At 38.0% G+C, this 17,929-nt stretch overlaps 1 protein-coding gene across 1 annotated transcript in view; it reads right to left on the reverse strand.

Annotated features, from left to right (window-relative positions):
• Positions 1-11,111, reverse strand: part of LOC149798850 (tubulin beta chain-like) — a 36,158-nt gene extending 25,047 nt beyond the window's left edge. Inside the window, exon 1 of the mRNA XM_089957753.1 lies at positions 10,952-11,111. Coding sequence (XP_089813879.1) covers positions 10,952-11,008 — 57 coding nt within the window. The 5' untranslated portion in view covers positions 11,009-11,111. The remainder of the gene's footprint in view (positions 1-10,951) is intronic.
• Positions 11,112-17,929: the final 6,818 nt, after the last annotated feature.

Consider the following 17,929-nt stretch of genomic DNA (forward strand, 5'->3'; position numbering starts at 1 on the left):
ATCCACACTTTTCCATGAAATTGAATAAACGATACACAATATGGAACCTAGTCATAGCAAATACATTTGTATAAAACAATAAAAAAATATAAAATTATGTGGGAAATTAAAATTGCATACCTTAATGCTGTTCTCTTTCAGAACTTGTGTGTCCTAGCACTAAACCCTGTCTTTTCTCACAAGACAGCCACCTGGTCCCTTTCTTTATTGAGGAAAACACTATTCTCTTTAGGCTTCCCCCAGAGCCAAACTCCTCCCCTTTCAAGAAATTTCAGACTAAAGAATTCCAACTAAGGTCATCACTTTAAATTCTCATTACTTTTAAAGTATATGCCTTAATTTATTCTGCCCAATCGTAAGCAGCGGTTCCTAAATTTTCGCCAAGATAATAATTTCTTCCATCAGATTTAGTCAGCATAATATCTGTGAACTACGGGGCATATCAATTTCCCTTTGCAAATGATGATTTGACATGGGTTCCTATCAAGTAGTTTTGGTTGGTAGCTCAAATGTTTACATTCTCAGGACAGCGTAGCAATGCCCTTGGTCAAATCTCGCTCAGTCATAAATTTTATCCTTTAAAGTTTCAAGACTGACACAGGGAGGAGAAAAGAAGAAAGGTCAAAGTAACCCTTCACAAAGACTTTTCTGGCTTAAATGTGATAACATTTTAATGCTCAATGCATTCAACTTTAAGGTTCAATACAACTCAGAATTTCACTTCACAAAACCATTTTTTTGCCTTCTATGGCACATGTTTCAAATCCAAGCATGGAGAAATCAGTAACTATTGCAAAGAAAATTAAGAACGAAACAATACATGTACAATGAAACCTTGATAGAAGATTCCACAGAAGAGAAAACAAGAGTGTGAAGGAAAAACGGAATTATTTTGTACAGTGTGTAAAAAAGCAAAAAAGTCAACAGATTTACAGAAAGATCTAAAAACTGTTGACGATTAGCGCTGGTTGACCATCAAAATAGTTCAAATCATACAAATGCAGTTAACATCCTTAAACATCAGCAAATGATGCTTCTTGTTCTGAAAATGTTCAGAGCAATGCAAGTGCTTTAGAAACACAAATGAAGACTGTAATTTGGCTAGCTGAGGAAGGTGCTTCAGATAATAAGTTTCCAAGCATGGTGAAACTACTGAAAGATTGTGGATGTTTATCTCTTGAGAATGGAAAGGCCTATTCCCACAAAGATACAGCAGAGGAAGTGGAAATTGCTGCTGCCAAAGTTACCACAGAAGTAAAAAATTATGCTTTAAACACCTTATGTAGGTATAATAACTGATACGACAATAGACAAAAAATTGATTATCAATGTGTAATTCAGAATGGAAAACCTAAAACTGTTCTTAGAAACTTGCAGTATTCAATGGAAAAGCTGAAACAATTACAGACAAAGTTCATGAAGTAATGGCAGACAGACTTATTCCACTTGAAAAAGTTACTCTTGTATTATGAAGTAAATGATTGGGAGGCATACAGGCATAGTTTGTCAAACAGAACATCACAAATTTTATCCTACCTATAACTTAACATTTTCAGGTCTACGTCATTAACTGTAGGTAAAAGTACCTAACTTCAGTGTAAATACTTCATGTGAAATGAATTAGGTACTTTTAGTTACATCTAATGACGCTGACCTGACAATTTATAGAGTTACAGATGGTATAAAAAAATGTGTGATGCTGTGTAAATGAACTAGTGTCATCATGTTGACTTGTGAGGTTGTCCATTATGAATACAGCTCAGGAAAAGGGCAAAACCTCATTCATTGTCTTACTCTAAAGTATTATTTACAACATAATTTTGTCCACTCTATGCAAGTAATAAACTATGCATTAACGAGACTGAATGATGAGCAATTGTTCAGGTAAAATTTGGTCTTGTACCAACTTTTTCCATCCCTGCCAGTATCACATACTGGTAGTAGTGCAACTCTAGTGGAAACACTGATAAACAGAATCTTGCATCTTCCAAAAAGAATTACATGTGAGCCTTTTGCTACAAAACCATGCATCAATTAAGACAGAACATACTTTTCATCAATCCTGGACTGAATACCATTATCTTATCAGTCCTTATTAATCCTAATGATGTTAAAAAAACAAAAAATGGGGGAGGGCCATGAAGAGATCACTGTCCTATTGTCTACCATTTTCCACAAAAAAAAACACAACTCCCAAGTAAGTTGCCCTTGAATATGTTGACTGAAATGAACCAAAAAAATACTAATTATTAAAATGAACTGCTGCCTATTTTTTAATGTTTAGTGTGCGTACATCAATACATAAAAATGAAGATATACAAAGACATTAGATAGAAAAATATATCTCTTGAACAAAAAAACTACCTATTTAAAATCCTTCCAAAACAGGTGCATCCAAGTTTTCAATGTGGCATGTGTCTTCTATGTAGCCTGTTGGGACCTTGTAGCTCCGGAGGGAAACCTGTCAAGGTGAATTTCACTGTGCCACACACACAGTCCATTGACAAATGCATTTCCAAGTACTGAAGAGCTCAATACTAGTTAAAAATGCTGATGTAAACATTAATATTTTAAAAAATATCCTGTGTGTTCATATTTTCTGGTACACAGCTCCCTCGAAAACTAGTAAGTGGAGAACCTGCAGACATGTTTACAACTGGGGATCAGGTATGCATCCCATTTTATTTTCTAGACAATAGCAAAAGAATCAGCTCCCATTTATTCAGTGTAAAGAAAACCATGATCAAAATTGGTAACTGAAACCATGATTTTTTTTATCACCAAAAATCGTTGTTTAGTTTCCACAAATTTGAATCAACATCATGAAATTTGCAACTTTTAATAAAAATCATATATTTTGTTAACATTTTCTTAATAAAAACGCTATCAGTACAAAGTACATAACAATATTCAATGACGTTCTGATCATTAAAAATGTCAGTAATGCCTACTCATGGTAACATGGAGTGAGTATTGCCAGGAAAAAATATATTATAATACAGGACATTTGTATTGCAAAATATATTGGTTATTGACACCATTTATGATTCTAAACTTAATTGTGCTTACTTTATAGCACAACAGTAAGCAATTTCCTTGCATGTAATAAAATCTTAAGAAAATAAAATGTTGCTTTTTATTTCACAAATAATTACATCAATGATTTAGTAAATAATAAATACATCTGCATTCATGAAAACTTCTACCAGCAGGAAACAAAAATTTGCAGAATAGAAAGATCATTTGGTCAATGAACTAAAATAATTAAAACATGACAACGAAGAAAAACAAGTAAAAATACCAGGGGTCAAGCTAGACTTGAATTTTAGGAAGAAGTGACATCCCCTTTTGGAAAGAACAGGGAGAACCAAGCGCCAAAGAGGAAGAAGTGGGAGCAAAGCAAGCAATGCAATATATTACTCTTATCTGTTAAAATTCATCACAATGTATAGCTTCTGCTGTGCTCTTTTAAAATCATATGGACAAAATACACCACAAATGAATATGATCATTTTTATACACATACAAAATGTGTTTATAATATACATGCAGTACATCTCTGAAAATGTTCATTTTTCTACTTGAAAATAAAATATTGCATAACACCAATGTTTATTTCCATACACCACTCCATCGATAACTCGCACCCTGATAACTTGCGAACCTGCTTATAACACGGGCTTAGGTGTATAACCCATTTTTAAACCAGAAAATCACAAAAACATGAATCCTATTTGTTGAACGAAAATAGTGACTGAAATTGGTAATGAAAACTGATGTATTGCTCGTTTTATCGTCGAAAACAGTAAATAGGACTTGGAAATTTTAATCAACATTTTAATTTATGAAATATAAACCTTAAATTTTTTTTGTACATTTTCTTTCCAAACAACATTCTTAGTACACTGTAATTAAAGATATTTGATGAAACTTTAATCAATGAAAATGTCACTTAAGCCTAGTGGAGGCTGTACTTTAATAAATAAATACCAATTAAATGATTTTTTTGTTGTATTAATTGAAATTTGTGTTCTAGTTCTATCTTTTAGTTTCTTTTAAGTGTAATCATCGTAAATGCAATGTGTCCTCATGTAATTAAATGTAAAATGTGTCAATCTACCATAACAACTATGTCCGTAAGCGTTTCTCTGAGAACATAATTAGGTGCCGACCATGTTTTGATATTGGACCAGCGGAAGCATTTGTTGTATTGTTGCAGTAAATAAAAAAGAGGGCCTCCTTTTCTATTATCATGTTAATTAGGTCTTCTGAATCAAATAAAGGAGGTGGAATACACAAAAAAGTTAAAAGGCATACAAATCCTACAGGCTAAAGAACCAGTGGCTCTGGTCTTATGTCAGGTAACTCACTTCAGTTGATCAACTGAACACTGTTATAATGTTATTGTACATAATCTAATTAAACTACCTTAAATTAACCTACTCAGACATAACTGTGATTAAAGATAGCAAGGCAACCAAGCAAAATGAGTACTTCATAAAATAAAGAGCTTTGTTTCACAGATATGGACCATTGTGGGGAAAATGAGTTTCAGAGAATTCCTGAATTCACACGTAGAGATATTTTCAAGGATGATAAAAAGCTTCACTGTTGCTTAACGAAATCACGGCATCAATACTTTGCTAACTGAACAATTCCAAAATTGGGTTTCGACGTAGATGATTGTCTCGTAAAATGTTGTTTTGTTTTTTTTTTATATAAAAAGGAATCTTGTTTGGTAGTGTATCAATAGTTAGTCTGATTCTCTGCTTTGTAAACTCCTTCTTTTACAAAATACTATCCAACATCACTCCGGGAACCAGACCAAATCAACAAAAGAAAAAGAGGTGACGTAATACATGAAAGTTTTGCGTACCAAACTGTTTGTTGAAACCAGTTGGAATCATGTTATCAAACTTTTAGATGTTGGATATTTTGAAAATAAATGTAATTTATACAGAATAACAAACAACCTCATCAGAAAAAGTGGTTTGTTGACAATTATTCTTGAAGCAATTATAAAATGAGGATTCAGACATTAAATAGCCCAGTACCCTACACACACACAAACCCAGTCATTTTCGGGATGTCTAGCGGATTTTTGGTAGGTCCCTTGGTAACTCGCACCCTTACTTATAGTGCGGTCTATGTTTCTGGACCCAGATGTGCGTGACTTATCGAGGGAGATGTGTACTAAGAAATAGAGGGCATAATTCAAATAGGACAATGAAAACATTATATACGTTATAGTACTATACTTGCAAGTTAGTTGAAATGCTTAATAAGATACCGTTAAACAATGATTCATTTTAACTTTATCAAAGTTTACTATCAAATGGCAGCTGAAAAGATATCTTAACTTGTTTGAAACAAGTCATATAACACGTACATGAAAGCAATTGCACGTGTCTCCATTCGTCCATCTTAATTTCTTTGTTGCCAACAAATCCTGACAATAAATTATCATAGACAACACAATGAAGCATTAAAGGAGATCATATATCAAACTTTTCCTTTTACGTATGTAATTCTCTACAGATTTTAATTTGACTGTAATGTTTATAAATTAAATATCATAAGTGGGTAGTGATTATATTGCATGGAAGATACCACGATTCCGTAAATTGCCAAGTTTTTCCGAGACGACAGATCACGTGGTCCCTTGACGCAATACTAGCCAGTCCTCGAATACAAACATAAACATGGCAAGCGAGGCAGACAGGAGGAGACCACATTTGGGTTGCACATTCAAAAGTTTAATCTGCTGTCTGATATAATAGTTTATGTACTGTACTGGTCAATGCTAAAAGAATTTTCTTTAGGCAGAGGCCCTGGGCTGGTGACTTAAATATAAACTCAAGCCCTGACTGAAATTCCACAACCCCGACAGTTCATACCTGTCAACTCTCAAGCCAGGAGAAAAACCTCCCAAATTTTGGGGTATTTCCTCATCTACATCCCTATCTCGTAATATCTCCCAATTTTTCGCAGTGAAGTCCCAATTATTACATTATGTCTGTCAATTTTCATTTGTCAGAAGAAAAAAAAAAACCCAAACTATTTATAAATAGATATAACGTATGCAATCCAGTTTAAACTGCCACAGTGCAGACATTATAGCGATATGACTGAAATTTTTTTAAAGCTACGTTAAAAATTCAAATCACACGCACACACATCTAAATCTGGCACTGGACGAAATAATTAATATCACACAACAGTTTTTTCATCTTCAGTAAATAGAACATGAAGATTAAACATTATTCAAGTAAATTTCAGATGTTTTAAACAAATACAACAGTACTATAGTAAAAAAAAATTAAAAGAATAAAATTGCCACCAATGAATGATCGCTGTGAATGCTGTGAAATTTTCTCTGCAAACAAAATCGCATCTCCATTTCCGCCAAAGAAACTCGGACAGTTAACACCTTACATTCCTCTACCATATATGTAAGTTTAATTGCCATGATTAAATTAAAACAAGGAATAAAACAAAATATACCATGCAGTATATGTGCCCCTAAAGAACTAATTCAGAATAAATATTTTATTCAGCAAACAGTGTTACATGCATTAAGACTTAAACCTAAGGAAATAAGGTGGGGCATAAAACGTGGGAAAAATAGTTGCCACATGTACGGTAACTTGTTACTGCAGATTTAAACTGTTAAAATGAAGTCCATGGCATCGTAAGTAACAACAAAATAGGCATCGTTTATTTGGCAATCAATTGCTGGTACTTACATACACACACTGTCAAACATGGTTTCTTTGAAGTAAGTCCGAAGGGCGGTCCTTTTCACAAGATCAATTCAAGGATAAGGATTAACTGTTCATTAGTCACACTGGCTTTATTGTTTGTGTACTTAAATAAAAACTTGAGCTATTTTGCAATTTAGCCAGAGCTGACCAGAATATGCAAAAGGGGCATGTCCTGGGGTAATAAAAAGGCACATCCCATGAGTGCTCGCACACTGGGGCAAGGGGGTTGAGTCAATAGTCCCCTCCCCAGTTTCTATTGTCAGCCAGTTAATGTGAAACATTGACCTCTTTTCTTTTTTTCGCTGCTATTTAAACTGCCCAAGGGATAGTTTTATATCAGTTCCAATCATTACAGATTACCATTTATACATACTACATGTAACAGGCATACACTCAAAGTTTTTTTTTTAATTTTGTATTTTTTAAAGATTACTAAAATTGTGTTTTCTCAAAACATGACAGGTTTAGAATCTTATTTTTAGCAAAGCTTCCATCTGATTAAAATCAGATCTAAATTTCACCTAGGACAGTGGTGATTTGATTTAGATTGTGCTGTGTTAAGGTATGTATGCCAACATCTTGAAAATACATTTACTCATCTCACCATCGCGATCAAAGTTTCCTCAGGCAAACAAGTTTTGTTTCGACAAGCCTGACGGGCACCTCACTTTAAATACAGGATGGATGGAATTAAAACCAGAGGGGCCCAGGGTGTCAGGCTATCAGATTTGTTTTTAGCACTGCCGGTGTAGATAAAAGATCTGTGAATTGATTGTTGCATTATGTGGTCACTTACTCGGCCTTCTGCCACTTTTCCCAGGATTTAAAATGTCCAAAGGTATGTCTGGAACAACGCCATCTTTTAATCTAGGCCTAGCATATGCATATCCTAGAGATGCCATTTTTTCATGATCCCTTTCGGCTGCTGGAGTCACTACTATGATGTCAAATCCCGAAAGTAACCGAATAGGCACGGAAATGTTGCATACGAGGTCACGGAAATTCAGCTCCTAGAAGATAGGCCAATATTTAAATATTGGCACTACGGTCGCAGAAGATACTTCAGAATAAGCTTTTCTGCTATAGTACTTTTATTATTATTCTATATTTCCATTGGTTTCTGGTCTCCTTTAAGGTTGATATATGAATGAACTATACCCTTCTTTGCAATCAAATCAAAACAGTCAACATTCAAGTGCATCCACTGTTTAGCAAGAGGGATTTTCTTAATGCAACCACTCACTTTCCAGCTTCATTATAACAGTCTTCAGATCTAAGGATTGCAAGTGTGGTTAAATAATATTTGCTTTGTTGCCTATTTTCCATATTTCCACAAAAATGAGTTAAGTCAGAAAAGTTTGTACAACACTTCTCAAATTGTGCAACGAATTATCGTTCGATACATTTCAGAAATATAGAATTGCATTTTTAATTTGTATCTCTAATAACATAGTATTTATACTTTGCTTTTGAATGTTTTCTTTACAATATCTGCCCAATGATTTACAAAAACATATAATCTAAAAAAGTGGTACTTCAAAAAGACAGCGATGATCACCATTTTTTCTCCAGAGCATGCTGACTTGTGTTGTTGTTGTTGTAGGGTTTAACGCCATTTTTCAGTACACGATAGGCTATGCATGGCAGCCAGTATTAATGGTGGAGGAATAACCCGGGAAAACACTGGGAAGAACCACCGACCCACGAGAAGCTACTGGCAAGCTTTCTCACATACCCACATTGGCCAAATCCTAGACTCAAACCCACGCAGACAGAAGTGAGATGGAAGTGATCTGTAACGGAGAGCGCTTTAGACCAATAGGCCACTCAGGGCCCCCTGCTGACTTGTGATTTCAAATTTATTTTATGAAAACAATAATGCACTCATGACACTTAAAATCTTCAGATCACCGATTCTGTTCTTAAGACACAAGTTTATATTTACATACTATTGTTTTAGTTTCAATACACAGGCTTGTATGTGTTTATCATCAAATGATAACTTACGGAAAGTTTACAGTGATAGTTGCCAACTTACTTGGGAAAGGGTTAATAGACAATTAGCTATCAAAACACATGCCAGTGAATGTGCAAGAGTTTGTTGGTGCAACTGACATCAACACCAGCTATCCGATGGCTTGATGTATGCTACAATTTGCCACGACCTACAACAAAAACACGGAAACTAACCTGGCTAGGGCAAAGGAGCATCTAAAAAACTATGTTTACTCAATATACATTTAAAAAAATCAGTCCTTGTGTCTAGCAAATTTAAACTGACATACAACTTAATCACTGCTGAAAGCCCTGTATTAATCATATATAACTTTACAACATTTTAAAACTGTACATTTCTCCAAGACAAAAGAGAACACAAAATGTTTGATGTGACTAGATAAAACAAAGTCATTTATAACTGAAAACAAAAAAACAACTGGAGCTGGTCTAAGGCATATCATTTTATCTAGATGTGTCTGAAACAAAAGATTAGTAAATGAATGATCTTCCAGAAAAATATGTTCATGTGTCCTAGCCCTTGTGAGTTTTCCAAGAACAGTTTTAGTATTTTTCCCCACTTTCACAACATATACATCTCCAAAAATGGAACTAGACCAGTATTAGTCATCTTTTGATGAAAAAAAACATCCTTTTGTTACAGTGATGCAGCTATCAGCTGACAGGATGAAACATACACATTGTCAGCATTAGCTTACAGGGACAAGCCAGAGGCTTCCAGACTGTCTTCATTCTTTTTATTTAGTGATATGTAGCTGTGACAATACCCTCTGCTGATAAGGCTGGTAATTCAGGAAGAGGTGCAACATCATTATCTGAATCCTGTTTGTGTTCCTGTTTAACTGTCATGGTCTGATTCTGCACATATGAAGTGGATGTAGCCATAGACAAATGACCAAAGAGTTGAAACAGATTATTGTTAGTCTGAAAAGGGAGGTTTTTGAACCAGGGGTCAAAAGCAGTTGCTATCTGGAAGAAATCTTCATTTCCCGCATATATGCTTGAAAGATCGATCACAATAGTTGCTTTTAATGTCTGCAAACAATGTTGAAATGACGACTGGATGGTGACAAAAGTGTGACCAAGATTTAATTCTGCAGTGGAAGAATGATGGATATTGTGGGCGTTCCTTCTGTGCACTGTAGTGGTTTCAAACATGCCAGTCACTGCATCGCCATTAACAATGTCAGTTTCTGACAGAGTGGCTGCATCTCTGTTGACATTTACACACCTCTGTAGATATAGTTTGTTTTGGCAAGTTTAGGAACTCAATTTTGTCTGTGCATACCTGAAGCAAATGTGCTGCAGTATTAAAAAGCTAACAATTCTGGTCCTGCCAACAAGGTTCCTAACAGCATGGACTTTAAGGGATTTCTATTTCTGAAGCACTGTCAATTGCCAGTAGCAGATGGATGAAATTTCCCAGTCATTTCGTATGTATATGGGTGACTTCAAAGACTGATATTTATACATCGAAAAATACCCCTTTCTTGTTAAGAAAATTATGTCCGAATTTTTTCACTTTCAATAATTTCTGTGATGATCACTGGTTACTATGACGTAATTTTGTACATCATGTTGGAAAAAATAAATCTAAAGTAAAACAATACCATATCAAATAGTTTTCTTTATTTGGGGAATATTTTAAAAAGGAAACAAAAATCATTGTTGTGAAATTCACTAATCATTAACTTCGACAACTTATCAAAATTGCTTGAAAAATTAAAGGCATTGTGGGGGCGATATTTTTATAATCAGAAGTGTTTTGTTGGAGACAATAGCACTGAAGTATTTTAGAGATGCATAAAAATAATATAGTGACACCATAAAAGTTAAATTTCTTCGAATGGCATATATGTTAGTACAATCTTGCATTTTGTGACTCCAATTTCTGGAGCATGAACCATTTACAAACAAAATGGGCAAAACTTCGACACTAATGATTTAGCCTAGAGAGTTAATAAACATGTCAAGAACGAATAAAGTATAAATCAATACTTTGTAATGTGATTTTGATAGTTTCTCGCAATATTATAACGTAATGGTTTCTCTTGACATAGCAGTGGGATCAATGTCACAGCCTTTGCAGCACATCTTCTGTTAGAAACAAACATGAGCAGGAAGCTGTACCATGCATTCAAACAACTGCTTCTCAATAACCATTTGCTTACCTTTGCACCAATCTGATTGCCACACTGGCCAGCCTGCATATGTACGATCTCGCGCATGGTATTCCAGTAAGATTAAGTGAAATTTAGCGGTAACTTAACTTTGCAATCTTCAGCTCACTAGCCAACGAACGCTCATGGTGCAAAAGTTGTTTTTCTAAACCGATTTACAACCTAACATCATTATCATTGCACACGACTCATGATCCTTGCATCTCAATGGCTCAAGGACTTTTTTGTGTCTTTCTTGCTTTATTTATTTATTTATTTATTTATTTATTTATTATTTTATATACAGAACACGGCTTTTAAAGCGCAAAAATGTGCTATACCAAAAAATTTAAACGACAATGTAATGTAGTTGATGACGGGTATACGGTTATACATGTATTTCCTATGTGAATTTAAAGACGGCGAAAGAATACAAAGACGATAGTGTTGCTACGAAACAGTGCACGCGACTCTAGCTGTTTTTATTTCTTTTAAACGTTAGATATTTTATTTCAGATATTTGCAATGGTGGATAATAGATAGAAAATATAACCGTATCCTCGTGGTATCAATTTCAGAGTCCTTATGACAAAATCGCGGAATAATTCGTAAACAATTTTATTAAAAGTTCATTTACACTCTGGATCATCATTATACCTGTGCTTAGATTTGAAACTTAACATGGCTGCAGACGTTTATTCCGTGATGAGGTGATAGACTGGTTGCCTGGCCTCCCATGATGCTTGAGTAGGTTCTGGCAGCGCTGTTCTCGCAGTGACTGAAATAGATCAATGGGGTGGGGGGGGTGGGGGGGGTGTGGGTGTAATTGTACCCAAACTGTAAACAAAACTTTCTATTGCACTAGATTACGCAATAGCTTTCTTTGTCTCATAAGAGTCACACACAAAACAGTGCGTAAATGATACGAATATATTGCTTTATCTCCTTTCTGTAATGGAGTGGGATAAATAGGGGTACAAAATGACTGACCAATAATTATTTCGTTGGTTAGCGTCCAATGTAGATCCCTAGAGGGGATGGGCCTGAATGAGTGGGTGGGTCTTGTTCATACAAGACACATCACGATTTTCGTAACCGAAAGGAAACCGTCACGTATGATTTCCGCACGCCTTCCACTAAAGTTTTGATGGAGAAACGAGCGCGTTTTTATCTGCAACTGCATCCTTAGGTGCTAGGCCAAGCGATGCTCATGTTGGTCATCTCAGATAGGTAAGCTTTTGTCGGCCATTACAACTACAGCCAGACATAATGAGTAGTTAAGTGGGGCACCCTAGGGACAATGGGACAAAGCATTAAAAACACCCCTGGGTCAATCTAGGGACAATGGAAATTTAACATGGAGAAAAATCGTGGGTCAATCTAGGGACAATGGGAATTTAACATGGAGAAAAATCGTGGGTCACTCTAGGGACAATGGGAATTTAACATAGAGTTTGGGTTTGTCTAGGGACAAGGGATTTTTTTTTTTTAAAAAAATTTTAAAAAAGGGGTAGGCAATTGAAAAGTCATTCTCTTTTCGAGAAATATGGCTGGCCCTGAAAAGGGCCTTTGGGTTTATGTTAATGTATCCATTAACATAAAGGGCACCGCATTGGTCTTCTTCTTGTCCTTAGGCTGAGTCTTACTGTTGGCCCGTAAATCAGGACTCTTTTCAGGCATCCTTGCCTCTCCACGTAAATCCTACGTATCCACAGGCTGGTGTCCGTCCTGTGGACAACGGTCCACTTGGATCGGACATACATGGGTATGTCCGTCCTAAACATCATGGAAGACACAAGCGTAGAAGATTGCACATCGGTTCACATCTTGAAGCGACGAGAACAGGTGAATCAATGCAGTGAACTGCGCTTATTTATAGGTAGAGGTAGGATTGAAACGGATTGAGTTCATTCACCAATCCGAACACGCGTTACAAAATTCAGTCAGCCCGCATCCAATCCGAAGAGAGCAGTCTGTGACGTCACGTGGTCTATATAGATTCGTTAGCGCTTGTGTGCAGTCAATCTATGCGATAGTGATTCAACATGACGGAAACTCAGAAAACGATCCAATGGGGTGCACCAGCAGGGGAGACCGGCCAAGGGAACCCGGACTTACTTTCAGAAGAGGTGAACTGGGATTTTGTGGATTTTCTTACCTCGCAAGAATTTGTTCCGGAACCTTCGTTACCTTCTTCATTACCGCAAGTGGAGAATTTTAGACAGAGACAGAAAGAAGAATTGGTGAAATTTATACAACGACAAAAGGAAGCGGAACAAGCTTTTCTCCTACAGCAGCAGCAGCAGCAAGAAGAAGAGGTAAGAAAAAAACAACAGCAACAACAGCAAGAAGAAGTAGCAGCAAAGAAACAAGAGGGTGAAAATCAAACGGTCACGGTACTGTTGGACATTTTAGCGGAGTTAAGAAGTCTGAAACAAATGTATCAGACTTCTTTATCACGACCGAAGAGAATACGACCTTCCCGAGCTAAACACGTCAACCCTGTGACTAAGCCTACCGTACCACCCTTAGTGATTTCAACCCAATCATCATCATCAACGTTACGCAGTTCAGAAGTAGGCCTTGGCCGTGGCAAAGGCTTAAGGCAGTTAAAGTTGATTGGTTGAACTCACCCCTACACCAAAAATAAAAAGGCCCTTTTCAGGGCCACCCACATTTCTCGAAAAGAAATACAATTTCAATTTGCCAATAACTCACAAAAAAAAACCCCACTCATTTTACCCTTATAGTACGTGTCTGTGTATGAGTGCGTGAGTGTAGCTTCTTATTTTAAAATCAAAACTCAAAGACACTTTCCTTGTATCATTAATTTATTCTTTTCTCCATTGTTACAATCCAATTCACAATTCACAACACAACACTTTAATTAAAAGTTCATCGACTTCTTCTTTCTCCTTGTTTAGTCTCTCTGTTTTTTAAATTTCTTCACCGTCTTTTCCTCATTTTCTTCCCTTCTTCTTTTCTTCTCCTGTTTCTTTGCCTCTTGTAAATAGAATTGTCTTCTTTCTTCCTCTTCTTCCTCTGAAGAATCCCTCTCTTCTTCCTCTGAATAATCCCTCTCTTCTTCTGAAGAATCCTTCTTTTCTTCTGACTCCTCTTGTTTCTTTTTTGGGCAATCTGGAGACCAATGTCCTTTTTCTTTACAATAATAACAGGTATCTTGACTTTTGTCTTTTTTAGCCCCTGTTTTTGTTCTTTTTTGACGGTCTGGACACTCTGAAGACCAATGCCCTTTCTTCTGACAGATATAGCAAGTATCCTGACTTTTATCTCTAAAGGAAGGAGAGTAGTCCGTAGGCTGGTCTGAAGAGAATTTTCTAATGACCCCTCGCAAAGCTCTGACGAAACGTTCCATCTGGGTAGTCTCTTCCATCGTTGTGCTCAGTTTGAGAGTGAAATGAATAGTGAAAGGACAAGACACACACCCTTTTATATACGCTGGTCCGCCATGACTATAAATTAGTCTATGGTGTTTAAACTTGAGTCATTTGACGTTTTGCACTCAAGATGAAACGATCCTATTCATTCGAGAAGAAAGAAGAAGAAGAAAGTAAGAGGCAGAAACGTGATCTATCGCCTCGAACCAGGGCTGAAATCTTGGCACAAATTCATGCCAGTGATTTTGAAGAGGACATGAGTGAACCAGAATTTGAAACCTCTAAACCAAGTTCACCACCCTTAGTTAACCCTGAAAAGTACTATTCCATTCGAGAGACGGAAAAGCGCTCCTCTAGAAAATTTAGAACCACGGCTTACACCTACACGGTGAAGTTTAAAGATTTCAAGGCTGAAGTACCATTGGAGAAAGCAGAAGGGTTTATCACCGAGATGTGGGATTCTTTGCTCACCGCACTCAAGCGACAATGTCAACCCAAAGAAGACGATCGCTTGACACTATCCATAGATCACGACGGTTTGAAATCCCCTGTTTGGATCGAGTTTAGCAGACCCGCAGAACTAACCCCTTCCAAAGTCATGGACAAGATTCAACACGTACAACAATCTAATGACCAGTTTGACATCACCGATGGTAAAGCCACACTGAAAATGGCCCACGTCTCTCCTCCTCAAGGGACTGGACGCAAAAAGATGTTATTGGTGGACGACCTTCGCAACACCAAAACAAGTCTCGTCCGAATTAACAACCCTCAAGACCAGATGTGTTTAGCCCGTGACATCGTGGTGGGACGAACCTATGCCAACAAGAACGACACGGTAGAATGGAAAAGAACCTGGGAGAAACATTCGAAAATCGAACCGAACCAAACAACGAAACGAAGCAGAACTCCTGTTGCAACAAGCCGGACTGTCCAAAGACGCACCCTGTGGCATTCCTGAGATGCAAAAATTGCAAGATGTCCTAGCTCCACGCTACACCTTGAAAGTGCACCCTCAAGAAATGCGCGGATCTCTGTTGTTTCGAGGCCAAGATTTTAAGGACGGAAAATACATTCATGTTTATCATCACGATGACCATTTCGATACCATTACCACCATCACCGGATTCCTGGGATATGCTTATTATTGTGAGAAATGTGATTATGGTTATAACAATCGAGAGCAACACAAGCATTGTGGATGGAAATGCCCAGGATGTTTGGCCTCTCCACCCTGTCTGAGCGAAGAACCAGTGCCTTGTTCAACTTGTCTGCGCACGTTTGTCAGCCCTACCTGTTACCAACAACATTTGAAAACACAAGGTTCACAGAAGAAATATGCTTGTCAACTGCTGAGACTGTGCCCTACGTGTGGACAAGGCCTACGTACCAATAATGCCAAGGCACACGTATGTTCAGGAAAGAAAAAATGTCACATTTGTCACCACATCGTGGACTTGAAACACGAATGCTACGTGCAAAAATACCATCCCCCACCAGAGAAAGAGGACGGTCACAAGAAGAAAGGCAATTTCTTCTTTGACGATTTCGAATGCATGCAAGAGACTGGCATTCACATTCCTAATTTCTGCGTGGCTCATCGAGCGTGCGAGAGGTGCATTCAAGAACCTATCTTCAGTCATTGCCCTCACTGCAGCAAGATTCCCGGAGGGCGTGAAAAAATCTTTCGAGGACCGAACACGTTAGCCGATTTGGCCCAATGGGTTTTAGACCCCATCGACAAGACGTGGAGCCAAGAGGACATCGAACGTTACGGAGATTGTCATCGTCATGCCACAGTGATGGCTCACAATTTCTCCGGATACGATGGACAGTTTCTTTTGAGGTACTATACGGAACAAGGCACCGAACGTCCTAAAGTCACTTTGAACGGAGCCAAAATCATTTTCATGCAAGTGGGACAAGTGCAGTTTAAAGATTCGATGAGCTATTTGGCCATGCCTTTGAGTCGAATGCCTAAAACGTTTGGAATGACAGAAATGGCTAAAGGGTACTTTCCACACTTTTTCAATACGGAAGCCAATCAACACGCCGTTCTACCCCATTTACCTGAGGCTCACTATTACGACCCCGACAACATGCGTACCGAACAACGAGAAGCTTTCTACGCTTGGTACCAGGCTCACGCCTCGGACCCTTTCGACTTTGAGGAAGAAATGTTAAATTATTGTCGTTCCGACGTGGACATTTTACGGCGTTGCTGTGGAAAATTTCGAGAACTGTTCATGGAACACGGAGGGGTTGATCCTTTGAAAGAAGCTTGCACCATTGCCAAAGCGTGTTCCTTAGTGTATCGACAACGATTCTTGCCTGAAAACACCGTGGCTGTCATCAGCCCTCAAACGACCCACTATGTCAAACGTCAATACTCGGTCAAAGCCCTACGTTGGTTACATTACTTGTGCGACAAGGAAGACAAATGGATTCAGCATGCCCGCAAAGGAGGAGGCGAAAAGACCATCGGAACGTATTCGGTCGATGGCTGGGACTTAGAAAACCCCAAGATCGTGTACGAGTTTAACGGTTGCTTATTTCACGGATGTCCCGTCTGTTACCCTGACCGTGACACTAAAAATCAGTTTTTACAACGGACCATGGAAGACTTGTACCAGGACACTTGTCAGCGACGCCTAAAGTTAGAACAGCAAGGATACCAAGTGGTGGAAATGTGGGAACACGAGTACGATCACCGTATGAAAACCGATCCCGAGTTTAAACGCCTCGTGGAAAGTTACCAGTTCATGGACCCGCTGAACCCGAGGGATAGTTTGTACGGAGGAAGGACCAATGCCACCTGTTTGCTGTACCAAGCCGACGAAGAGAAAGGAGAAGAAATCAAATACTTGGACGTGTGTTCGCTGTATCCCTACGTGTGCAAATATTGTCGCTTTCCTGTAGGGCACCCACAATTGCTGACGGAACACATCGACCTGAAAAACATTCGACAATACGAAGGCTTAATCAAGTGCAAAGTTTTGCCTCCCACGAACCTATACCATCCCGTCTTACCTCACCATTGTCAAGGCAAACTGATGTTTCCCTTGTGCCGTACTTGTGCCGAAACGTGCAACCAAGACCAGCCTTGCCATCACACCCAGGAAGAACGTGCCTTGACGGGAACCTGGGTCAGCGTAGAATTGTTCAAAGTTCTGGACATGGGATACCAACTGTTAGAAGTGTACGAAATTTGTCACTTTCCCAAGACACAACAATACCACAAGGGTGACCCCACGCAGAAAGGCATTTTCGCTGACTACGTGGATGCCTTTTTGAAATTGAAGCAAGAAGCCAGCGGCTATCCTTCCTGGTGTCACACTCCCGAAGACCAAATAAAATTCAAAGAGAAATACCGGGAACAAGAAGGCATCACTTTAGACCACATCGAGAAAAACGAAGGCAGGCGATCTTTTGCCAAAGTGATGTTAAATTGCTTGTGGGGTAAAATGGCACAACGACCGTGTTTACCCAAGACGGAATATTTGACAGAACCTTCCCGCTACTTCCAGATGATTCACGACAAAACCAAATACATGAAACACGTGGACGTCGTTCGAGAGGATTTGATCTTGGT

Source organism: Sinohyriopsis cumingii, chromosome 5 (genome assembly GCF_028554795.1).
Source record: "Sinohyriopsis cumingii isolate HCF-2022 chromosome 5, ASM2855479v2, whole genome shotgun sequence".
Lineage (NCBI taxonomy): Eukaryota > Metazoa > Mollusca > Bivalvia > Unionida > Unionidae > Sinohyriopsis > Sinohyriopsis cumingii.